General features: G+C 44.6%; 1 protein-coding gene across 3 annotated transcripts in view; it reads right to left on the bottom strand.

Moving 5' to 3' along the window:
* The window catches only part of LOC144085524 (ras-related protein Rab-18-B-like), a 30796-nt gene extending 6894 nt beyond the window's left edge, over window positions 1-23902 (bottom strand). The window contains exons 1-4 of one of the 3 annotated variants that reach the window (XM_077614877.1): window positions 23812-23902; window positions 23048-23103; window positions 22873-22934; window positions 22546-22618 (exon numbers count right to left, since the gene is read on the bottom strand). In XM_077614877.1, the coding sequence (XP_077471003.1) occupies window positions 22546-22618; window positions 22873-22934; window positions 23048-23103; window positions 23812-23882 (262 nt within the window). In that variant the 5' untranslated portion in view covers window positions 23883-23902. The other 2 variants (XM_077614876.1, XM_077614878.1) reach the window with 2 other exon arrangements.
* Between the last annotated feature and the right edge of the window lie 3060 nt (window positions 23903-26962).

The raw sequence follows: 26962 nt of genomic DNA, 5'->3' as shown, positions 1-26962 counted from the left end.
AGAGAAAGACGCTGCCATGGAAAACTTTCCAAACCGGTGTCATTGTCCATGTCCACCAATAGGGATGGATGGATGGACGAGGACAAAATGAAAGAGTGGCTTAACGAGGTGTATGTGAGGAGACCGGAAGGCTTTTTCCGCACGTCACCGTCAACCCAATAACAATAATATCTGTTAACGCAGATGCCTCACTAGCAAAGGAACTGAACCGTTTCTTTGCCCGCTTTGAGACTGACAAATCAGACCCAGTCTCAACACCCCCACCACCACCCTGCAGCAATAAAGTGAGACTGGTAATGCGGTCTGTGAACACCAGGAAGGCTGCTGGCCCTGATGGAGTACCTGGGAAGGTGCTCAAAGCCTGTACTGACCAGCTGGCTTTTCCACCTTGGACTATCCTCTTCCATCTGCTGCTGGATAAAGAACTTCTTGACCAACCGACCACAAACTGTTAGACTTGGTCCCCACCTCTCTTCCTCCATTGCACTGAGCACTGGCTCCCCTCAAGGCTGTGTACTGATTCCTCTTCTGTACTCCCTGTACACATACGACTATACACCAACCCACCAGTCTAACTCCGTCATCAAATTTTCCGATGACACCACTGTGGTCGGACTCATTTCAGGAGGGGATGAGTCGGCCTACAGAGATGAGATCAACAAACTGTCTTCATGGTGCTCGGTGAGCAATCTCACACTGAACACCACGCAAACTAAAGAAATAATCCTGGACTTTTGCAAACACAGCACAGATCTGGCCCCACTCCTCATAAATGGAGTATGTGTAGACAGGGTCCAGTCCTTTAAATTCCTGGGGGTCCACGTCACGGATAAACTCTCCTGGTCTACAAACACCACGGCAGTAGTGAAGAAGGCCCAGAAACTACTCCATTTCCTCAGGGTACTCAGGAGGAACAACTTGGACACCAAGCTTCTGGTAACCTTCTATAGAACCACTGTGGAGAGCATCCTGGCATACTGCATCACAGTGTGGTACGCTGGAAGCAGACAAAAAGGCCATGCAGAAAGTGATTAACACTGCCCAGAAGCTGCTCTCTGCCCTCACTGGAAGACATTGTCAGCCCTCGTTACCTCAGCAGAGCCAGGAAAATCATCGGGGACCCATACCACCCTGGTCACAATCTGTTCCAGCTGCTGGCTTCTGGCAGACGCTATAGGTCCCACAAAGTACGGACAAATAGGCTTAAGGACAGTTTTTTCCCCACATCCATCAGAACTCTAAACTTGTGGTAACACAACACACAATCCCTTCTGTGTAATAACTTCGGGGTGAGGTAATATGAAAAGATGTTTGGGTGGTGATCTGCCTCCTACTGGCTGACTGAAGGTAAGTGAAAGACAGTGAGAGGTAAGTGATCCGCTCGGTGGGGTGATGCGATGTATCCATAACGGCAGAATGCCAAATTACGAGTCCGAAACTATCACTTATTTAGGTCTTTTGCCGAGAAAACGCACCTTATGGAGAAGCACTACCAATTTCGTCATACGCAGTTTCTGGGTGTGATGACAATTAGGCCTTTTGTTGTTGATGATGACGACATGGCCTATGTCCGATTATTATTATCTGATTATGCTGATCTGCAACTCCATGCACGCCCATCTCACGGCTAAAGTGAAACACAAACTCCGGGACATTCCGTGAGGTTAGATGAAGGAATTACAACCTATGGACATTGCCATAAATAGACCATTTAAAACTAAATTGCGAACAGCTTGAACATTACATGTTGGACGGCGAACTCGGCCAAACGCTTTATATCAGACACAGAAAATTTGAAGTTTGATGGTTTTGTGGATGTTTATCTGGTATAACTTCTATCAACTTGAGTCCTTTTTCCATCAATAAAGCACAAACTTAGTTTTGCTCGTGGTCTTAAAAAAAACCTCGCTAGCATAACATACACGAGCATAGCCAGCATAGCATAGGTTAGCATGGTGGTAGCGCCTTGTCTACGGGCAAAAAAACTGAAAATACACCCGCAACTGAGACTGTGCCCTTTCAGACGGTGTGTTTTATGGTTGTGAAAATATGGTAGTCAAAACAAATGAGGGGTTTGAAAGTCATGTGCAGCTCAAGGCGTTTTGGATCTTCTTTATTTTGTCCACTCCAAGCAGTCCAAGGCGTTTTGGCTTCTCTTCTTTAGTCTAAGTTTCTCAGGAGCAGAGCATTTATTGAAATTAAGTTCAACAGTAAAGCAAAGCGTGACCGGATGATTCGCCTAAAGACGTTTCGCTGACGGACGTTTGACAGACGGACAGGTTGCCGAATGGACGTTCCGCCGAACGGAGGTTTAGCCGAAATGGGATTTGCACGCTCGCCCCCGGATCGTGTGTGTACAAGTTTTTCAACCTCAGCCCGCGGGCCATATACGGCCCGTCAGGATTTTTAATCCGACCCGCCGCCGGCATTGTCCAAATTATAGTAAAAATCAATGATTCATTTCCCTTTGCTGCTCATCACTGTCAATTTATTAGTCTACCGTCAATGGCAGCCCGGGAATAAGCACTCTTAGGCAGGCATGTCAGCCCGGGAATAAGCACTCTTGGGCGGGCATGTCAGCCCGGGAATAACCCCTCTTGGGCGGGCATGTCAGCCCGTGAATAAGCACTCTTGGGCGGGCATGTCAGCACGGGAATAAGCACTCTTGGGCGTGCATGTCAGCCCGGGAATAATTACTCTTGGGCGGGCAGATGTAGCAGAACCGAGCCGTGAAATGACAGCAATCAGGTCAAATCCATCCTAAAAAAGAATTTAATGATCAAATACAAATACTGGAGCTCTTTGGACATTAGAACCGAACCCAGGGAAGTGAGTTCCTCGGTAAAATGTCGCGATGATGTCGCGATAGGCAAAAAAAAACGCCAAACGGCAAAAAAACGTCTATATATGTCCATTCGCCAAACGGCTCAAAATGCGTTTAATGATTAAATACAAATACTAGTATTGTATATACAAAAACTAGTATTTGTATTTAATCATTAAACGCTGTTTTTGGCTGGATTTGACCGAATTTGAGAGCATTTTGAGCCGTTTGGCGAATGGCCCTGTTCTTAAAATGGCCGACAAGCGACGACGTCTAGCTCCGTTGCCTCACAACGCACATCTGAAATCTAGTCTGTATACACGATACCTATGGGAATACCAAGCAAAAAAAAAGAAGGAAGACGACGAAGAATATGTGAATTTCCTTTGTCTTCTTTTAAATAAAATACTAGTATAAAATACAATACTAGTATTGTATATAATAATTATAATAATAATTGGACATAGGCCCTGTCGTCATCATCAACAACAAAAACCCTACTTGTCATCAGACCCAGTCTCAACACCCCCACCATCTCCCTGCAGCAATACACTGACGTTCCGGGAACAGAAAGTGAGACTGGTAATGCGGTCTGTGAACACCGGGAAGGCTGCTGGCCCAGACGGAGTACCTGGGAAGGTGCTCAAAGCCTGTGCTGACCAGCTGGCTGGAGTCTTCACAAAAATGTTCAATTGTTCCCTGCAACAATCCATCATTCCATCCTGTTTGAAATCTGCCACCATTATCCCTGTCCCCAAAAAGCCCACATTGACAGCATGAATGATTATAGGCCTGTTGCACTCACGCCTGTGATCATGAAGTGCTTTGAAAAGTTGGTAGCCCGCCATATCAGGAATACAATCCCTCCTTCAATTGACCCTCACCAGTTTGCTTATAGAGCAAACAGGTCCACTGAGGATGCTATTGCCATTGCTCTACATACAGCACTGAGCCACCTGGAACACCATGGGAACTACGTGAGGATGCTCTTCATTGACTATAGCTCAGCCTTCAACACCATAAAACCGGACATTCTGACTCTCCCACCTTGGACTATCCTCTTCAATCTGCTGCTGGATAAAGAACTTCTTGACCAACCGACCACAAACTGTTAGACTTGGTCCCCACCTCTCTTCCTCCATTACACTGAGCACTGGCTCCCCTCAAGTCTGTGTACTGAGTCCTCTTCTGTACTCCCTGTACACATACGACTGTACACCCACCCACCAGTCTAACGCCATCATCAAATTCGCTGATGACACCACTGTGGTCGGACTCATCTCAGGAGGGGATGAGTCGGCCTACAGAGATGAGGTCAACAAACTGTCTTCGTGGTGCTCGGTGAACAATCTCACACTGAACACAACGAAAACTAAAGAAATAATCCTGGACTTTCGCAAACACGGCACAGATCTGGCCCCACTCCTCATAAATGGAGTACGTGTAGACAGGGTCCAGTCCTTTAAATTCCTGGGGGTCCACGTCACGGATAAGCTCTCATGGTCTACAAACATCACGGCAGTAGTGAAGAAGGCTCAGAAACGACTCCATTTCCTCAGGGTACTTAGGAAGAACAACTTGGGCACCAAGCTTCTGATAACCTTCTATAGAACCACTGTAGAGAGCATCCTGGCGTACTGCATCACAGTGTGGTACGCTGGAAGCACGGCGGCAGACAAAAAGGCCATGCAGAAAATGATTAACACTGCCCAGAGGATTGTCGGCTGCTCTCTGCCCTCACTGGAAGACATTGCCAGCCCTCATTACCTCAGCAGAGCCATGAACATCATAGGGGACCCTTACTACCCTGGTCACAATCTGTTCCAGCTGCTGCCCTCTGGCAGACGCTATAGGTCCCACAAAGTACGGACAAATAGGCTTAAGGACAGTTTTTTCCCCACATCCATCAGAACTCTAAATTTGCGGTAACACAACACACATTCCCTTCTGAGGTAATATGAAAAGATGTTTGGGTGGTGATCTGCCTCCTACTAGCTGACTGAAGGTAAGTGAAAGACAGTGAGAGGTAAGTGACCTGTATCTATAACAGCAGAATGGCAAATTACAAGTCCGTAACTATCACTTATTTAGGTCTTTTGCCGAGTAAACGCAGCTTATGGAGAAGCACCACCAATTTCGTCATACGCAGTTTCTGGGTACAAATACTAGTATTTGTATTTAATCATTAAACGCTGTTTTCGGCTGGATTTGACCAAATTTGAGAGCATTGTGAGCCGTTTGGCGTTTTTTTTTGCCTTATCGCGACATCATCGCAACATTTTACCAAGGAATTCACTTCCCTGGGCTTGGTTCTAATAATAATAATAATAATAATAATATGTCCAAAGAGCTCCAGTATTTGTATTTGATTATTAAATGCTGTTTTAGGATGGATTTGACCTGATTGCTGTCTTTTCACGGCTCGGTTCTGCTACATCTGCCCGCCCAAGAGTGCTTATTCCCGGGCTGACATGCCCGTCCAAGAGTGCTTATTCCCGGGCTGACATGCCCGCCCAAGAGTGCTTATTCCCGGGCTGACATGCCCGCCCAAGAGTGCTTATTCCCGGGCTGACATGCCCGCCCAAGAGTGCTTATTCCCGGGCTGACATGCCCGCCCAAGAGTGCTTATTCCCGGGCTGACATGCCCGCCAAAGAATGCTTATTCCCAGGCTGACATGCCCGCCCAACAGTGGTTATTCCCGGGCTGCCATTGACGGTAGACTAATAAATTGACAGTGATGAGCGGCAAAGGGAAATGAATCTGATTTTTACTATAATTTGGACAACGCCGGCGGCGGGCCGGATTAAAAATCCTGACGGGCCGTATATGGCCCGCGGGCCGAGGTTGAAAAACTTGTACACACGATCCGGGGGCGGGGCGAGCGCGCGAATCCCGTTTCGGCGAAACCTCCGTTCGGCGGAACGTTCATTCGGCGGAGCATCCATTCGGCGACCTGTCCGTCTGTCAAACGTCCGTCGGCGAAACGTCTTTAGGCGAATCATCCGAGTACCAAAGCAAAGCATATTCTTCATTGCAAGCAAATATATATACCGTATTTACTCGCATTTAAAACGCCTGGACATATAAGCCGCCCCCTGATTCCCAATATTTACCTCCATATTCGTGGTTTTAATAGGGAGTACAAATGTGTTCCTTTGAAGGGAATATTTTAAGAAAAATCATCACAAGTGGTATTTCTGAGATACGGTATGAATCAAAAGCACATTATTAGGCGTCAATATCATAAGTTAATATGCCTGTTGTTGGAATTATTGTAAATAAGTTATCCTGCTCCTGGGTTCGAGTGTGAAAATGCTTGCTCATATAATCTAGGGTGTCCTGAGGCCTGGAGGAAGTTTCACCTTATTCAACAAAGAGGAACTGCTCCAGGGGTCAGGCGCCTGTTTGAACTATCGTGTGAAGATTAGGGGAGAAGGGGAAAGAGAATGTAAAAGTGTTACCTTGAAAGAACATGTGGTCATGCAACAAATACCCTTTTGTAACTGGGAGATACCCCCCTCTTTCCTTTGATCAGCTTGAAACTTCCTGTAACTAGGGGACTCCCAAAACACAATAAGAGACAAGGGAGCGGAGACTTTATTCAGAGTGTGTCAGAGGATTGTGACCGGAGCAGTCCCGAGACCCTCTCACTGCAAATAAAGTTGACTCAATTCTCTGTGTTTTCCTTCTTTCAGATTGGTGATACAAATGTTTGGTGTTTAAACCTAACACCTGTATTTGTAAATGCAAAATATCAAATTATTCAATTTGAAAAAAGAAATGTCTATCTTGATGAGAACCTGATGCGTTCTAATTTTTAAAAAGTTTAAGATATTGTGGCAGCCATATTGCTTCTGATGTCAAAATGTCCCAATTATTTCGTTGGTTCATATTACTCCAATAGTTGTCACTTTCAAACAAGAAAAAAAAATGCTAAAAAATCAAGGCGTAATTTTGTTTCATTGCAAAATCAAGTCTATACGCGTCTGGCGATGGCAGCGCTCCGACCACGCTAAGATGGCAGAGGCCCGACCTCGCTAAAATGGCTGCGCCCCGACCTCGCTAAGATGGCCTTGCCCCAACGAGCCGTGACGGGAACGTTTCACGTTTTATGGAAGATACATTTTAAAAACGAATTTCATTGAGACATCAAAATAAATTTTGTTTAGAGTTTTAAGTTTATCTTTTCTAAATAATAATAATACTATTAAATTTAGTATTTTTAATGCTTTCCCTTATACTTTGCTTTGTTGTTTTTGCGACCTTTGCGAATCGACTCCACCCGTCGCGTGGCTTGGTTTCTTTGTGCTAGTCCTAGACGTCTTTGGAGCCGTTCAACCGTGCCTTTGCTGTCATGCACGCGGGATCTGCTGATCGGGTGAGGGAGCTGCTGATCGGGTGAGGGAGCTTGGGAGGATCAAGGCAAATAAAATGATCAGCTCCAGACCACTGAGGGACTGTGCTGATCATCTTGAAGTGATTTTGCATATTTAACCTCAGTCTCAGCCTGCAGAAGGTCCTCACCTTGTGGACTTCCTGTGTGACTCTAGTTTTTCACCTAGGTCTACAATGTCTTCTCCTGTGTCTGTGCCTGCTACTGTCTTGCTACTGCAACAAAGGGAATTTCCCGAACACGGGATGAAATAAATTCATCTAATCTAATCTACCGTATTTTCACACCTGTAGGGCGCACTTAAAAGTCTAACATTTTCTCTAAAATGGTCGATGCGCCTTGTTTGTTCACTAAATTCAATTTTTGTATGGCCCTGACCGCTTGAGTGACTGTTTTTATTTCTTGCTGGCACGCTACATATTGCGGTCAACCCAGGGGACATTCACCTTAAAAATAGCCCCCCTGTGCATTCCAAGCATTACAGTAAATCCATTCAAAACATTTTGTGTGCTCACAGCGCTTTTAACCCTAAAAAAACTCCCAATACTCAAAGAAACAGCATATTAGAGCTATACAGAGGAAATGCCTGACCTGAATAACAACAGAATGCGGATGTGAATGCTTGGAAAATGGACTGAAGTCATCAATCAAACACAATTTAACAGCTTTGCTATCGGCTTGGGAGTGATGAATGCCGAGTGGCCAACGTAGTAGTTCGCCCAGGAAGCATCGCACGAGATACGTGACGATTTGGAATGAATTGTCGATGCCGGTATAATAGTGAGAATCAAAGGCTTGGGAGTGATGCATGTCACGAGTAACAATGGATTGTATATGACTGGACTCAAGTGTCGGCCAGCACTGTTGTTCAAGCTTTCACCAAAGCTGGAATCAAGTTCCCGGAATACAGAACTCTGACAGTGGAGCTTAGCATGTTGAACGCCAAACTCTTTATATCAGATACAGACAACTTGAGTACCTTTTAACTCAATAAAGCACCATCAAACTTAGTTTTGTTCGTGCTGTCTTTAAATACACTCTAGCGGCTAGCCTAACATATGCTAGCAGCTAGCATAACATACGCTAGCAGCTTCCATAACATACGCTAGCGGCTTCCATAACATACGCTAGCCTAATGTCATGCAAGCGCCTTATGCGACAAGGTGTCCTATGTATTGATTTTAAAAAATGCAACTGCAACTGAGACTGCGCCCTATCAGACGGTGCGTTTTATAGGTGTTAAAATACGGTATATACAACCACTTACAACTACTTGCAAAGGCTTTCCTTTGATTTTGAACAGCTTAATTTCAGTCCCCTACCTCCAACCTCTGGAACGATACCTCCCGGGAGGTTGGCTGCTTGAACATGGTAGAACGCAGGTAGGCTACTTGAAAAGTAGATCTTGAAGCAAAAAGTGTGGGTTAGCACATCCGACCTACAATTCTGAGAAAGTGTTTGCATGTTTTCCATGTGCCTGTATAGGTTTCTCCAGGTATCAAGTTTTTTCTTATGATGCCCCCCGATGAGTCATCACCTTATCATGGTGGTGGGGTTTGTGTGTCCCATTGATCCTTAGCGCTATGTTGTCTGGGACCTTGTGCCCCTGGTAGGGTCACCCATGGCAAACTGGTCTAAGGGTGAGGGACCAGACAAAGAATGGCTCAGAAGAACTCTTATAACGAGCAACACTGTTGAACAGCATTTTCCCTAACCCGTACATGGGCCCCCGGGGCCCCACTCAGGAGCCAGGCCTGGAGGAGGAGCACGATCGTGAGCGCCTGTGGTTGGGACTACACCCATGGGGCCCGGCCGGGCAGAGCCCGAAGAGACTGTGGGTTTCCCTTCCCATGGGCTCACCACCTGTGAGAGGGGCCAAAGAGGTCGGGTGCGAAGACAGTTGGGCGACAGCAGGAGGGATCCCTGGCGGTCCGATCCCCGGATGCAGAAACTGGCTCTTGGGACATGGAATGTCACCTCTGTGGTTGGGAAAAAGCCTGAGCTAGTGTGTGAGGTTGAGAGATTCCGGCTCGATCTAGTCGGGCTTATCTCTACGCACAGCACCCTCCTGTATGTTGGGCTTAACCCCTGCTCGATCAGGGGATTCCCTCGTTCTGCTGGGGGGACTTCTGGAGGGGCATGATTGGGAAGAACGGTCCCCCTGATCTGGTCGGCTACAGGCGGCGAAAATAAGTTATCCTTCGCAGGGTGTCTGGACTCTCTCTTATAGATAAGATAAGAAGCTTGGTCATCAGGGAGGAACTCAGAGTAGAGCCGCTGCTCCTACAGATAGAGATAAGCCACATGAGTTGGCTCGAGCATCTGATTAGGATGTTTTTATTGGCAGGTGACCGGTATCATAAAACTATTTTTGACCCCAAGTGAAGGGGACGGTCAAATTGCCCGGACCAGCTAGGCCATAGGAGGAGAAACCCCAAATTTGGATGTTCCTTCTAAACTGCAACATCCCCACTGATACTCAAATAAACACCGACTATTGCCTGCTGGAAAGGAATATAACCGAGTGGGTGTACGCTATTAAGGTGTAATTCTTGTAATATCGCATACTGGTAGATAATTTACCTTAAGAGTCTCGGTCTGTCTTGGTCTATCTACAAGTGTCCAGAAGAGAAAGGAGGTTGAAAAAGAACAATGCTAATAACAGCTCAAAAGATCATCAACTGCCCCCTACCTACACTGTCCAGCAACTACGAATCATTGTGCCTTAGAAGAGCAGATATAATAAAATACAAGATAATATGCATCCCAGCTTCCACCACTTCAACCTGCTGCCCTCTGGAAGGCGTTACAGAGCCATAACAGCGAAGAGCAACAGACTCAAGGACAGTTTCTTCCCAAGAGCTGTCATCATACTCAACTCGAGTTCTGCAACTAGAATCTAATCTAAAGTGTTATCACTGTCTATACTACTTATTTATAATTTTGACCACTTATTTATCTTATCTCATCTCATTTTCTGAACTGCATGATCCTGATTAGGGTTGCAGGAGCCTATCCCACTGTCTCCGGGCCAGCAGGCACCCTGAATTGGTGGCCAGCATGAGGAGACGGACAAACATTCTCAAAACATTGTTTAAGAGGTTAACAAAATACATTTGAATTAAAACTAAATTAAATCTTGAATTAGGTCCTTTCCAATGTGAATTGTCCAACAAGAGAGGAAAAAACTCTGGATCATGTTTACTTGAACATCAAAGGAGCATACAGAGCCATACCACACACACACTTGGTACAGTCAGATCACACCTATTTGTTCATGGCCCCAACTTACGCACTCCCTTTAGCCGACAATCAATGCCACAAAGACAAAAATTATCACATGGCCTGACGACGCCCTCCAAGACTGCTTTGAACAGAGAGTGGGAAACTTTCAACCATGAGGACCTGGGAACAATCACAGACAGTGGGAAACTTTCAACAAAGAGGACCGGGGAACCATCACAGACAGTGGGAAACTTTCAACCATGAAGACCTGCGAACCTTCACAGACAGTGCTGTCTTACATCAAGTATTGCATGGCTACGGTCACTGTGGAGAAGACCATCCAGGTATACCCAAACCGGAAATGGTGGATGACCAGCCAGGTCTGATCACTCCCCGATGCAGCCTTCAGATCTGGTGACAGAGCCTGCTACACAGCTCGTGCCAACCTGATTTGAGGCATTAAGGCTGCCAAAGCAGACTACATGGGGAAAATAGAAGTCCAACTTGATGACCCCGAACGATGTGGTGGAGCATACGGACCCTCACCAACTACAAGGGACGAACTGCCACTCCTGCGGACTCAGATGCGGCACTGGCAGAGGACCTAAACAACGTTTTTGCCCGATTTGAGTCCCAAGCCCAGCACCCAGTCTCACCACATCAACCCAGTACATCTACATCCTACACCAAGCTCAGGAAGAAGCCCCGCCCTACTCATTGTGGAGGTAGTGGATTTGAGATGTGTGCTTCGAGCAGTCAACCCCCGGAAGGCCACAGGACCAGATGGAACATCAGGCAAAGTACTTAAGGCCTGTGCTGACCATGCAGCACCAGTCTACGCGGACATTTTCAACTTTTCACTGGAACAAGCCTCCGTCCCAGCCTGTCTGAAATCGGCCACAATCATTCTAGTACACAAGAAGTCACCCGCTAACAGGCTCAGCGACTACCGCCCAGTAGCTCCCACACCAATCATCACCAAGTGCTTTGAAAAATTGGTACTGAAACACATCAAAGCCTGTCTTCCCCTCACTCATGACCCGCATCAGTTTGCATATCGGCCGAACAGATCCACCGGAGATGCAATAACCACCACACTGCACTGAGCCACCTTGAAAAAAGAGGGAGACAAGTTGGCCGACCTAGGAGCCCCAACTTCCACATGCCGTCCAGATCAACCGAGACCAGCACGTGAAGCTGGGTCGCCACTTCTCATCTGCCCGAACGCTCAGCACCGACTCGCCCCCAGGCTGGTGTACTGAGTCCACTATTTTACTTGCTCTACACACACGATTGCAGACCCACGCACCCTGAGAACATCTTTGTGAAAGTTGCGGACGTTACAACGGTAGTGGGGATGATCACAGAGGAGAATGAGACGGGCTACAGAGATGAGGTCTTTAGAAAACTCATCCTGGACTTCTGACGGTACAAGGCTGTTCCATCGCCGCTGTATATTAACGGCAAATGTGTGGAGCAAGTAGACTTTTAAATTCCTAGGAGTCCACATCTCTGCTGATCTCACTTGGGCGGCAAACACCACAGCACTCATTAAGCAGGCGCAGCAGAGGCTACATTTCCTGAGAGTACTCAGGAAGGGGCAATTGAACACCAACCTGCAGAGGGTGAGCCCAAATGATCATCAATCGCCCCCTACCCACTCTGTCCAGCGTCTACGAATCCCAGTGCCTTAGAAGGGCAGAGAGCATTATAAAAGACAATACGCATCCCGACTTCTACCACTTCAACCTGCTGCCCTCTGGAAGGCGCTACAGAGCTAGAACTGCAAAGACAAATAGACTCAAGGGCAGTTTCTTCCCAGGAGCTGTCACCATACTCAACTCGAGTTCTGCACCAAATCAAGACTTATTACTACTTATTATTTTGACCACTTATTTAATCTATGACTAGTTCGTGATTATTTATTTATCACTAATAAGTGATTATTTATTGCGCTGAACGTTTCAAACAACCATGGAACTTATCTTTGACTTCAGACGGAATAAGCACGCTTCACTCTGCTGACCTCACTTGGACTACTTATTGATTTATTTGTCCGTCTGCTGTAATTTTTGTGCACTATGTGGTGAAAGCTTTAAATATCATTATGAAGATAAAAGCATTCAATTCAATTCAAGATTGAAACATGGCGAGCAGCGGGCGTTGGCCGTCATTTTTATCCGCAAATTGAGTTTTCTGAGCGGACCCTGTCAGGGTGCATTTTTATCAGAAATGCGAGCCTCGGGCGACCTTACGGCAGACGACGTCACCTTTAACCGAAGATAGAACTCGCTCAGTTGACATTAACGGCCGGGAGCCTGGGTGAAGGTCGATTTTTTCAGAAATGCATACCCGAGGTGGTGGAATTTCCCAGAAATGTTTCAAAGTGCAAGGTACGGCCGACGTTACAGCGGATGCAATCGCTCTTGTCCGATTATAGAGCCCTTTTGCTGGCTAAGATGGCTGGAGGGTTAGGGTTAGCAAAGTGGAATTTGAGTTTCCTTTTACCGTATTTTCTCACATATAAACCGCACCTGTGTATAAGCCGCCCCTTAAAATTGCCTTAAAGTCGTTGAATTTTACAAATTCTTGCGTATAAGCCCCGCTGATTAACAATTTTCACCTGCATACTCATGGTTTTAATGAGTACAAATGTGTTATCATAAGAAAATTTATCGCACGTGGTATTTCGGAGATACCGTATTAATCGAAAGGATTGTCTGCTGGAATGCACATTATTTGGGTCAATATAATAAGGAAGTCTTTGGAAATGCAAAATATCAAAATATTAAATTTGAAAAAAGAACGAGAACCCGATGCTTATTAATGACAGAAATGACAATTTTCTTACCCGAGGTTTATGTTGTGGTCGCCATATTGCTTCTAATGTCGAAATATCTCGATTCTTTCGATGGTTCATAGTACTGCAATAATTGTCACTTTTACCAGAAAATAAATAGAAATAAAATCTAAGCAGAATTTTGTTTTATTTCACAATCACAAATGTACAATCATTTCCTTTCTGTGTTACAAAAGGGTGTTGCCTGCACAGACACTGAAAGAAAGAATTCACAGGAGCAGTACATAGGGGAAGTGTGTCCGCAGCGGTCTACTTTTCACTAAGTCTGTGTGTGTATACGTGTGTGTGTGCGCAAACACACGCGCGCACACATACACACACACACAAATACACACGCACGCACACACATACGTGTATGTATATGTATGTATATGTATATATATATATATATATATATATATATATATATATATATATATATATATATATATATATATACATATATTTACACATATATATATATATATATATATATATATATATATATATATATATATATATATATATATATATATATATATATATATATATATATATATATATATATATATATATATATATATATATACATACACGTATGTGCGTGAGTGGTGAGCGTTTCACGGGCATTGAATCGTTCGACCGTCAGTACCATTTATAAACAGAAAGATCGAGCAGCAGGACCCAAATATTGAACGTTGCACAAAGTTTGCAAATCAATTGAATGATGCCATACAGTGCTACCGCATCATTTATGATGAAAAAAATAAGAAAACTGTGCAATCGTCATTAGGTCGCTTCTTTTGGTCGGTTTCTAATACATAAATCTCTCTCTCTCTCTACAGTACTGTACATATTCTCTCCATTTTATTAAATGTTTTTTTTCAGTACAAACCAATGCGTGTTACTTATACAAGCCTTACACATACAAATGCACTTATATAAACCTTCAATATACTTATATCGGCCTTAAACATAAATTATAATACAAAATATAGCACTGAATCAACTTACAAACAAATTCAACTTATGAACAATCGCTCGGAACCAATTGCGTTCGTAAGTAGGGGAGCGTCTGTATATACATACATACACATAGACGTACATGCATGCATAAGGTAGGTCTTGTAATATATTGATAATGATAGTTGCCTCGGGTTATGGAAGTGTGTTTAACCACGCCACCTGGAGCCGTGGGGTAGCACAGCGTAACCCGGACGTAGTAGTGTTGTGTGTCCGGTTTGTGTGTGTGTGTGTTGTTGGAGAGTGGCAATAAAGAGCTACACGTGTGTTAATCCTGGCTCCGCCGTCTATTGCTGTTATGGATATATTAACAGTTATATAACCTGCAAAGTTATTACAGTGGCGACGAGGATGGGATCCCTTTCCAGGCGGTAGGGATTAAAAGTTTCGGACGAGGAGATTAAGGCGTTACAAGGAGGTAACGTGACTTTGCAGACTAGCATTAGCAAGAGTGCTAAGCTAACGGCGGTGCTGCATCATGGCCAGATTCCTGGGAAATCTCGGCGAATACGAAGAAGTTAAAGAAGATTTTGAATCTTACTTGGAACGTTTTGAACAATGGATGATCATTAACGAAGTGGAGGAAGGAAAAAAAAACGCCGTGTTCCTCTCTATAATAGGTGCAGAGGCCTACGGACTGTTGAAGGGCCTTTGCATACCAGAGAAGCCTAGTAGCCTCTCATATGAGGTGCTAAGTGGAAGATTAGCATCTCATTACAACCCGAAACCGCTGGTGATCGCGGAGCGATTCAAGTTTCAAAAGAGGAATCAGAGAGAGAACGAGTCTGTGTCGGATTATATTGTGGCGTTGAAGCAGCTATCCAGCCACTGCGAATTTGGTCTCCATTTAGACGAAGCAATGAGAGACAGATTTGTTTGTGGATTGAGAGTGGAAGCTATTCAGAGAAGATTACTCACGGAGCAAGATCTAACATTTAAAAAAACATGCGAACTGTCGTTATCCATGGAAATGGCATCAAAGAATACGTTGGAGTTCGCTAGCAAAATGGAAGAACCTGCCACATTAAATAAGATTGACCAGGAAAAGACAAGCAAAAGTGCGTGGAAATACCAACCAGCCACCAGCGATTGGAAAAGTAAAACCACAAGTGGAAAATTCAGACCACAGAGAAGAGAAAATCACCAACCCTGTTACAGATGTGGACTAAGCAACCACGCCGCTCATGAATGCAGGTATAAAGGAGAGACATGTTACAAGTGTTCAAAAGTAGGACACATAGCAAGGATGTGTAAAACTAAAAATTGGCAAGGACACACACAGTATGTAAAAGGAAATAAAAATGAGACAACAGGAAATGCGGATGATGAACGGTGGGAGTCATATCGCTTGAATGCAGTGTATCCCACAAATGCTGTCGGGAATTGGAGGAAGGAAATGACAGTACAGGTCATATTAGAAGGAACTCCTCTAGAGATGCAACTGGACACAGGGGCGGCTGTAACACTTGTTTCGGAAACAGTGTATAAGAAGCACCTCTCTCATCTGCCTTTGGAAGTAAGTAAAGTGCAGCTGTCAACTTTTTCCGGAGAGAACATTCCTTTGATGGGACAAGTGACGGCCAAGGTAAAATATGGGACCCAGGGTGGAGAGCTACGGGGTAAGAGTGAAAAGATCAAAATGTGATTTCATGCAGGAGAAAGTAGAATACCTGGGGCATCTGATAGATAAGGAGGGACTGCACCCCACTGCGACAAAAGTTGCAGCCATCGTTAATGCACCCCAGCCTACAAACGTCACAGAGCTACGGTCTTTTCTAGGACTATTAAACTATTATGGTCGGTTCATGAAAGACCTGTCGACGGTGCTGCAGCCGCTACATCAACTACTGAAGAAGGAAGTTGATTGGCAATGGACTACTAAATGTGCAGCAGCATTCAAAGATGCAAAAGAACAGTTAGTAAAAAGCTCAGTAGTAGTGCACTATGACACCAAGAAACCCCTGAGATTAGCTTCCGATGCATCCCCTTATGGAATCGGGGCTGTCCTGTCTCACATAATGGGAAATGGAGATGAGAAACCGATCGCATTTGCATCGCGTACATTGACAGAGGCAGAAAGCAAATATAGTCAGATAGAGAAAGAGGCTTTGGCCATAATTTTTGGCGTGACCAAATTTCATAAATATTTATATGGCCGCAAGTTCAGTTTAATAACGGACCACAGGCCCCTTCTTGCTATTTTGGGACCCAAGTCTGAAATTCCCACTTTAGCTGCTCTGCGAATGCAGCGCTGGGCGCTGAGACTGATGGCTTATGACTACAGTATAGAGTACAGAACGTCAGCAGAAAATGCCAACGCAGATGCGTTATCTAGACTGCCGGGGAAGGAAAAGGATAACACCGCGGAGGAAAACAGCATCTTCTATTTCTCAGTAATAGATGAGCTTCCCGTGCAAGCTACAGAGATTGCACAGAGCACTCTCAAGGACCCAGTCCTATGCAAAGTACTGGAGCTGACTCGGTCTGGATGGCCAAGTCTAAACAAGGACGAGAGACTGAAACCATACTTTTTCAGGAAAAATGAACTGTCGGTGGAACAAGGTTGCATATTGTGGGGAATTCGAGTTATCATTCCACCAGCACACCGAGAGCGGCTACTGCATGATCTTCACCTAGGACACCCGGGAGGGTGCAGGATGAAGGCCTTGGCCAGGAGCTATTTGTGGTGGCCGCAGTTGGACAGTGACATAGAACATACAGTACAACAATGTGACGCCTGTCAGAGTGTGAGGAAACTACCTGCAACCGCACCTCTACACGTCTGGAAATGGCCGACTAGAGTTTGGCAGAGAATACATATTGACTTTGCAGAGAAAGACCAACACCACTTTTTAGTACTAGTGGACAGTCATTCAAAATGGCTGGAGGTCATCGCCATGGCAACAACCACAGCAGCCAAAATGATTGAGGTGTTGCGGAATATTTTTTCTTCCTACGGGCTTCCTGAGGAGATTGTTTCTGACAACGGACCTCAATTCACTTCGCAGGAGTACAAGACATTCCTGCTGAGCAACGGAATAAAACAAACTTTGGTACCAGCTTACCATCCCGCTTCCAATGGAGCGGCAGAGCGAGCAGTTCAGTCAGTGAAAGCATCACTGCTGAAACAAGTACTCGAGGAGAAGAAACAAAAGGTCACAATAACTATGCAGCACAGGCTAGCTAACTTCCTGATAGCATACAGGAGTACACCGCACACTGTTACAGGATGTGCACCAGCGGAACTGTTTTTAAAACGTCAAATCAGGACCAGGTTCAGCTTACTGAAACCAGATCTCGCTCGAGTGGTGGAAGCAAAACAAGAGAAGCAGAAACACTATCATGATAGAACCACCTCCAAGCTGAGACATCTGTCTGAGGGTCTCAGTTCTGATCCGGAATTTCCGTGGAGGGAAGGAGAGGTGGACAAAAGGAACAGTGGAAAAGAGACTCGGACCAGTCACCTACCTGGTGTGGAATGGTGTGAGCCGACGCTCGATCCACATTGATCATCTGCTGTACAACCAACCGTCCAGACCAGAGACATTGGAGCTTCCGGATGAGCAGCTGGACATCACAAACAAGTACCCTGTGGTGGTTCACGCAGATGTGGGGGGGAAAGGCACACCTGGAGCAGTAGGTGGTAGCCCGTACTCACCTGAAGAGACACGTGTAACATCTTCGCCAGGCTCAGTGGCCTGTGACAAGACAGTTACACCTGACAACCGAGCAGTCAGTTCCCCAGAGGTGTGTGGGCGCAGGTACCCAGTGAGAGATAGAGCACCTCCGAAGCGACTGAATTTGTGATCGGTCAGTTGTGAGGAACGTCGTTCCTAAAATAAAAGAGTTCCTGTTCATACAAAAATGTGAAAAGAGTTCCTGAGATTGGAATGTCAAAGACTGGAATATTGAGTCTAATGGTTGTGTTAGCAGTAATAATTTAGTTACAAGTTGAGAAGTAAAATTATAAAAAGTTAATGAGGCAAAGATAATTGTTGGAGTTGAGTGCTAAGTCTAAATAGGAACTTCATAGTTAAAGGGGGAGGAGTGTAATATATTGATAATGATAGTTGCCTCGGGTTATGGAAGTGTGTTTAACCACGCCACCTGGAGCCGTGGGGTAGCACAGCGTAACCCGGACGTAGTAGTGTGTGTCCGGTTTGTGTGTGTGTGTGTTGTTGAAGAGTGGCAATAAAGAGCTACACGTGTGTTAATCCTGGCTCCGCCGTCTATTGCTGTTATGGATAAATTAACAGTTATATAACCTGCAAAGTTATTACAGGTCTTAACAAGGAAACTCCTTGATATCAAGTAAGAAAAGAATTACAGACTGTCCTCAAATGAGGAGTGGGTAAAATGGATTATGGAAATGTTCAATATTTGTGGACAGGTATTTATGAAGCATTTAAAAAAAAAGACAGAAATGCTTTCCGTATCTTTGTTTAGTAGAGGATACGAGGTGGCGTACTGCCAAGGTTCAGTCAATTGTGTTTGCTCTCAGTGTGCCTCACGTGTGTTCATAAGTAAGGATAAAGTACACAGCAGGGAAACTTCACTTGGATCTTGTAGTGGGTGGGCTTGGTGTTGTCGTGCATCTCATAATCACTCATTTCGGCGGTGTTACAGTCCTTTCACTTTCATACTCTGTGTGCCTCACGCCATCGCTACCCCTGCTAAATGATTTTTCCTCACCATCTTCGTCTCGTCTCGTGAACGTTGGTCTGGAACTAGCATTCACGTCGCATCAGCGTCGCCGCTCCTTTAATAATAATAATAATAATAATAATCGGACATAAGCCATGTCGTCATCATCAACAACAAAAAGCCTACTTGTCATCACACCCAGAAACTGCGTATGACGAAATTGGTGGTGCTTCTCCATAAGCTGCGTTTACTCGGCAAAAGACCTAAATAAGTGATAGTTACGGACTTGTAATTTGGCATTCTGCTGTTATGGATACAGGTCACTTACCTCTCACTGTCTTTCACTTACCTTCAGTCAGCTAGTAGGAGGCAGATCACCACCCAAACATCTTTTCATATTACCTCAGAAGGGAATGTGTGTTGTGTTACCGCAAATTTCGAGTTCTGATGGATGTGGGAAAAAAACTGTCCTTAAGCCTATTTGTCCGTACTTTGTGGGAGCTATAGCGTCTGCCAGAGGGCAGCAGCTGGAACAGATTGTGACCAGGGTAGTAAGGGTCCCCTATGATGTTCCTGGCTCTGCCGAGGTAACGAGGGCTGGCAATGTCTTCCAGTGAGGGCAGAGAGCAGCCGACAATCCTCTGGGCAGTGTTAATCATTTTCTGCATGGCCTTTTTGTCTGCCGCCGTGCTTCCAGCGTACCACACTGTGATGCAGTACGCCAGGATGCTCTCTACAGTGGTTCTATAGAAGGTTATCAGAAGCTTGGTGCCCAAGTTGTTCTTCCGAAGTACCCTGAGGAAATTGAGTCGTTTCTGAGCCTTCTTCACTACTGCCGTGATGTTTGTAGACCATGAGAGCTTATCCGTGACGTGGACCCCCAGGAATTTAAAGGACTGGACCCTGTCTACACATACTCCATTTATGAGGAGTGGGGCCAGATCTGTGCCGTGTTTGCGAAAGTCCAGGATTATTTCTTTAGTTTTCGTTGTGTTCAGTGTGAGATTGTTCACCGAGCACCACGAAGACAGTTTGTTGACCTCATCTCTGTAGGCCGACTCATCCCCTCCTGAGATGAGTCCGACCACAGTGATGTCGTTAGCGAATTTGATGATGGCGTTAGACTGGTGGGTGGGTGTACAGTCGTATGTGTACAGGGAGTACAGAAGAGGACTCAGTACACAGCCTTGAGGGGAGCCAGTGCTCAGTGTAATGGAGGAAGAGAGGTGGGGACCAAGTCTAACAGTTTGTGGTCGGTTGGTCAAGAAGTTCTTTATCCAGCAGCAGATTGAAGAGGATAGTCCAAGGTGGGAGAGTCAGAATGTCCGGTTTTATGGTGTTGAAGGCTGAGCTATAGTCAATGAAGAGCATCCTCACGTAGTTCCCATGGTGTTCCAGGTGGCTCAGTGCTGTATGTAGAGCAATGGCAATAGCATCCTCAGTGGACCTGTTTGCTCTATAAGCAAACTGGTGAAGGTCAATTGAGGGAGGGATTGTATTCCTGATATGGCGGGCTACCAACTTTTCAAAGCACTTCATGATCACAGGCGTGAGTGCAACAGGCCTATAATCATTCATGCTGTCAATGGTTGGCTTTTTGGGGACAGGGATAATGGTGGCAGATTTCAGACAGGATGGAATGATGGATTGTTGCAGGGAACAATTGAAAATGTTTGTGAAGACTCCAGCCAGCTGGTCAGCACAGGCTTTGAGCACCTTCCCAGGTACTCCGTCTGGGCCAGCAGCCTTCCTGGTGTTCACAGACCGCATTACCAGTCTCACTTTCTGTTCCCGGAACGTCAGTGTATTGCTGCAGGGAGATGGTGGGGGTGTTGAGACTGGGTCTGATTTGTCAGTCTCAAAGCGGGCAAAGAAACGGTTCAATTCCTCCGCTAGTGAGGCATCTGCGTTAACAGACATATTATTGTTATTGTAGTTGGTAATATGTCGTATTCCTTGCCACATCTTCTTTGGGTTATTTTCTGTGAAGTGCTCCTCAATTTTCTTAGTATATGCTGCCTTGGCCTTTTTAATGCCTCTTTTCAGCTCAGCTCTGGCAGCTCTATATTTTATCTTGTCCCCTGATCTAAAGGCGGTGTTACGGCATTTGATGAGTGCCTGTGTCTCATTGGTCATCCAGGGTTTTTGGTTAGGAAAAACCCGCATTCGTTTATTTATAGTGACGTTGTCAATGCAGTTTTTTGTGTAAGCAAGTACAGAGTCCGTGTAGTCCTGGAGGTTGTCGTGTACAAAAAGTTCCCAGTTGGTGCGGGAAAAACAGTCCTGCAGCTGAGAAAGTGGGCCAAGTTTTTATTATCTTTATTTGTGGCGTTGTTTGCCTCCGGAGTGGAATGTAAGCGGGGGTGAGAGATAGGCAGAGGTGATCTGATCCAGCTAGGTGAGGGAGGGAAGTGGCTTTATAAGCATGTTTGATGTTAGAATAGACATGGTCAAGAGTTTTGTCTCTTCTAGTATTACAATTTATGTATTGAATAAACTTAGGTAAAACAGTCTTTAAACACGCCTTGTTGAAATCACCAGCGACAATAAAAACTCCATCGGGGTGGTCAAGCTGTTGTTTGTTTACAGCCGTTAGCAGGAGGTTAAGTGCCGTGTTAACGTTAGCATTCGGAGGTATATAGACCGCCGTTACTATGACGACCGTTAGCTCTCTCGGTAAATAATAGGGCCTACACCGTATTGCCAATAACTCTAAATCCGGGGAACAGTGAGTGTCAATGATCCTACTGTCACAACACCATTCATTATGTATAAACATGCACAGTCCTCCTTTGCTTTTGCCTGATAATTCTTTTGAACGATCGTTCCGAAAAAGCGTTCGGACAGCTAGCGATACCGCAGTGTCGGGGACATGCGGCTGTAGCCACGTTTCTGTGATGAGAATAATATTACAGTTCCTAACAAAGCTGTTGGTAGCAATTCGAAGTTCCAACTCATCCATTTTGTGGGTGATGGATCGGGCGTTGGTCAAAAAGATACTAGGAAGCGGTGCTCGGTGTGGTTGTTGTTTCAGCTTAGCAGCAAGGCCCGCCCGGCATCCACGCTTCTGCTTTCTGTCCCTTCGCCGCCTTCGACGTGCTTTGAGTGGGGTGGCTATCCACAGAGATCCCGGAGAGTTAGTTGTGAAATCGGATGTATCGCATATCCTTCCGATAGTGATTAAATCCTGGCGACTGTAGGATAACGAACGACACCGAACTGGAGAGCATAGAGCCGCTGCGTCGGTGCGCGCCGCCATCTTGGATCATTTTGCCGCCATTTTGTTGTTCTGGTGGTGTAATTAGAGCTTCTATTTATCAAAAGTATTTATCATTGTTAACAAAAATATTTGATAATAATTATCATTATCGTTTTATCACCCATGCATGGATACTGTGAAAGGTTGCTTTTCTACATATGGCCTGCAATTGTACCTGCTCCAAGGTAGCTGGGATAGGCTCCAGCATCCCCACGACCCTCGTGAGGATAAGCGATAAAGAAGAGGAATTAATGGAATGTGAATATATTAAATTTAGGAAACAAATATAAAGGAGGAGCGGCATTGATGAGCTCCAAGTAAAACTTAAATTACTTACCAAGTATGACTCCCTGGGCACCACGATAATAACTGGGTGTTAGTGTACGAAACCTTTCCTGTCCAGCTGTGTCCTTAAAAGAAAAAGATAAAGGCAAAGAGATTACATTATTATATTGAAGAAGTGACATGGTGAAGTATAAAGTTGAGTGTTAACAAAAACAATACTAGTAGCAGGAATATCTTCATTTCTAAGTGATAAATCTTGCTTTATTCACGTGTCCTTAATTGTACGATGTCGCTACCGAGTGGACACATGTAACAATGCATCATGTTTTTAACGAGGGCAAATGTTAAAAATATATTTTAAAAGATTGGTCCTGCTTACCCATATGGCCAATTTAGCTCTATTTCCATCAATGGCTAGTGTCTTCACTTTGAAATCCACTCCTTGATCATTGTGAAAGAAAGATTTAAAAAAGAGAGAGAAACCAGACGGCTTCACATAATTACAAAAATATTAATACATATGGAAAACTTGCTCGTGGTTGTATAAACTTTACCTATTGTCGCTGACTGTTCTGGGTCAAATGTATCTTCTGTGAATCTCAGCAGAAGGCTGTTAGGAAGGAAACTGGTTATAATATGACAAAAATGGACAAAAACTTTAAATGTCTAACGTAGCAAGAAGTATTCTAACATGTTGACTATTGAAAACAAGGGGAAGCATGGCTTAACACAAACCCGTAAAAAAAAAGAATAGCAACAATACTAATAGGGTCTCAAAAGAGATATTCGATATCATTACACTTTCAATACACAATTGACATTTTTAAATGAAAACGAATAAAAATATGCCCGCGCGCGGCATTGGAAATGGTTGCTGGGAAAAACAGTGCTAACAAACCACTGTTAACACCCCTAACTGGCTAAGCTAGCACACGAAGTTGAGGGCAAAACAAACCTTGATTTGCCCACTCCACTTTCGCCTATTATCAACAGTTTCAGAGTTGTTAGCACGTCGTCATCCATATTCCGTTGTAAGAAGTTATTTAGCCAAATGTCACGCTGATTTTTCCTTTTCCGAAATTCCTGTGTGCTGCTCGACTTTTGACAGCTGTCGAGTACGTAACTTCCGTCGAGCATGAAAGTTATAGAATATAGATGATCGTTGATTCCCACGTAAAAATTTAGACGTAATCAGGGAATTACTGAAAATTTGAAAATATCTAATATAAATTCTCGAATTTCTTTTGTAGTAATCAATTTTTCAAAATGACTGCAAATATTCGTAAAACTGAACTGCTGTTCTGACAAGTTGGGCTACCTCGTCGGAGGAAGACCGAGGTCAAGTGAGCGGCCGTTTCTCTTTCCACAGTCAAGCAAACCGCGCTTCATTTTCAGTTGCCCTCTTCCTTGCGGTTTTACGGCAAAGATCGAGGACGCGCGCATGAACAGAGAAAAAAAAGACGACGTAACCGCGAAATCCCAGTCGAGGGCTTCGGGAACTGGATTTTAACTCTCTCTCTCATTCAAATTGCAATTTAATTAAATATAATGGTGCCTTATTGACAAATAAACGTCACTCTTTACAGTTCCAGCACAGCGTAATTGATTAATGGAGTGTTTTGATGAAAAACTAAAAGGTGTGCGTACAATAAATAAGGGGTCATCAGCCATCACTTGTGTTGATTTGGGCTCAACAGGTCAAATGGCCCGGGAGCCATTGAAGAAATTAGGTGTTAACAACAGTAATACATTAATAATTAATTAATTGAGTGTGTCATTGAAAATCTAAAAAGGTGTACGATAAACAGAATGAAATCACCATTCACTTCTGTTAAAGTACAGGTGTAGAGATTTGCCTGGTCGATGCTGTGTAAATGTTTTGTCTCTGTGTCTTTCATTTGTTATATTGTTCTATGTTCTGTTTTCACTATGTTTTATTGTCTTGGGCTCAAGTTTGTACCATCTGTTCACTTGAGAGAATTATAGAATTTGTAAATAGAAGAAGCCTAAGTGTTCATTACAGCACACACAAAAATAGAATGCTGTACAGTTTGGGAGTTATTCAACAAAAGAGGTGCTAATAACAGTAATGCATTAATAAGTAATAAATAGAGTCTGTTGTTGAAAAACTAAATGGTGTACTACGATAAACAGAAGGGAATCACCCATCACATCTGTTATTTTGGTGTCAATATGTCAAATATCCTGGGAGCTATTGAAGAAAATAGGTGCTAATAACGGTAATAAATTACTAAATTATAAATTAAGTTTGTTGTTGACAAACTAAAAGGTGTACGATAAACAGAAGGGAGTCACCCATCACTTCTGTTATTTTATTGTCAATATGTCAAATGGCTTGGGAGCTATTGAAGAAAATAGAGGCTAATAACAGTAATTGTTGGTGAGGTTTGATGAGGACTGTATAAGGGTTACTGGTTCAATGTGATTTATACTCTGTTCGCTTGGGGGTGTTGGTTAGAACACGAGAGCCAGAGAGTGGAGTTGGGTTTTGTCTTTTAATCTGGAACTTCAATGAAGATACTTAACAACTGGTACAATCTTGTTACCTTGATGATGTGGATATGTGAGTGTATGAGCCAGTGTGGGTGTACATGTGTGTATATACAGATCCGATCGTGGGGTACAGAGCTGCCTTCACAGAACAGATTTCCCTTTCCCACGCTCCTCCGAAATGTGGTGCCGAAGGAATGGTATGGAAACTAATCTTCTGTTTGGTGAGCTGTTGCTGGATGCCTGGAGTCAATGCAGCGAACGATTCTCGGAGCTCTCTCTCTCCACCACATAAATTGGTTCCCTGGTCTGGGTACAGCTCCGCTGGTCTTCCTCGACGGGCGATGAACCTTCTGAGGGACCTTAGGAATGAGTCGACGCCAAGTGTGTGCAACAGATCCAATTGCACACCCCTGGTGGTAAGACACTTGAAAATGATGGCCCACCTCTTTCCGATATGTCTCCCCATTTTTACATGAAAGGGGCCCAAACAGTCAATTCCCGTTGAGAAGAATGCCGGCTTGAAGAGTTGCAGGCGGGCTGGCGGTAGATTGGCCATTTTAGGTATCGTCGGTTTGGTTTTCCAGTGACGACATTTCCGTACATAAACAATAGTGGAGTCTGTCCAAAGGATTGTCTGCACAATTTTCAGCTTGAGTTTACTTTCGATAAGTTTCGCCAACTGTACTCCGACAACAGCTCCACACAGCTCCAACCTGGGCATAGAAAGCAGGCGCTTAGGTGTAACTGTTGAACGAGCAAGGAGAAAGGAGATATTTACCTGACCTTGGTTGTCGTTTTTCTTCAAGTATGCTACTGAGCCGTAAGCTTGTTCTGAAGCATCAGAGAAGACGTGAATTTCCCTGACCATACTTGGTTCATCTGCAGCGGCTGATGGGTACGGTCGTGGTAAGTTAACTTGGGGGAGAATCTGTAGTTCCCGCTCTCAGCTTTGCCATGATTGAAGGAGGTCTTGAGGTAGGACAGGATCATCCCAGTCTCTTTGATTCTCCCAAAGGTGTCTGACTAGCATCTTGGCTCAAGTTGTATAAGAAAGAAGAAATCCCAAAGGGTCGTACTGACTGGCTAAGACTGTAGATGTTCTGCATCGTTGGGACACCATACTCGATAGGTGTGTGTTGGTAGCTCAGGGAGTCGGTTTGACAATGCCAGCTTAGACCTAGTGTGGGTTCAATGGAGTCTGCTTGGTCTTTGAGCAAGCCAGAGTTCAAAATTGTCCGATTTGGCATCACTAGGCAGATGATCAATGGCGCTTGGCACATTAGTTGCCCATTGGCGTAGATTGAACCCACCCGCAGTTAGTAGATCTCGGAGTTTGTTTACTAGTGTCTTGGCTTCTGCTAGGGTAGGCAGGCTATGTAACAGGTTGTCCACGTAGAAGCACTTCTTGATGGAGAACTCAACTTTATCTTGCGGCTGACTGTGTAAAAACATGCCGTTGTAAGGCGAAAGTGGCGCAACATGGGCTGCAGGTGGTGCCAAAGGGTAGGACTTGCCACTCAAACACGTCATGCCAGAAGAACCGGAGTAGGCAACGGTGTTGGGGAAGGAGGTGAACCTGGTGAAACATCCCTTTTATGTAGGCACTGAGGGCGACCGCATGTTGCCGGAAGCGTAATAGCACTCCTAAAAGTGAGGCGATAAGGGTTGGTCCTGGCAGCAGTGAATCGTTCAAACTCTTGCCTCGATACTGATATGAGCAGTTGAAAACGATTTGGTTCTTGCCTTTATGACCCATCATGTGGTGTGGGATGTACCACTCTTCTCCCTCTTGATTCATTTGCTCAGGGCGTAGCTTGGAGACTAAGCCTGAGTTCCCAAAGCAGTTTTCCCAAAGATGCTGGATGAGTGCGTGAAAGAAAATCTAGGTAAAATTCATTTTGGTTCGTCTTAAAATTTTAATCCAAGATCCCAAACTTTTTGTGAGTAGTGGACAA

This window comes from Stigmatopora argus, chromosome 12 (genome assembly GCF_051989625.1).
Source record: "Stigmatopora argus isolate UIUO_Sarg chromosome 12, RoL_Sarg_1.0, whole genome shotgun sequence".
Lineage (NCBI taxonomy): Eukaryota > Metazoa > Chordata > Actinopteri > Syngnathiformes > Syngnathidae > Stigmatopora > Stigmatopora argus.
Note: the sequence above shows the minus strand (reverse complement) of the source record. Positions and strands in the feature narration are given on the sequence as shown.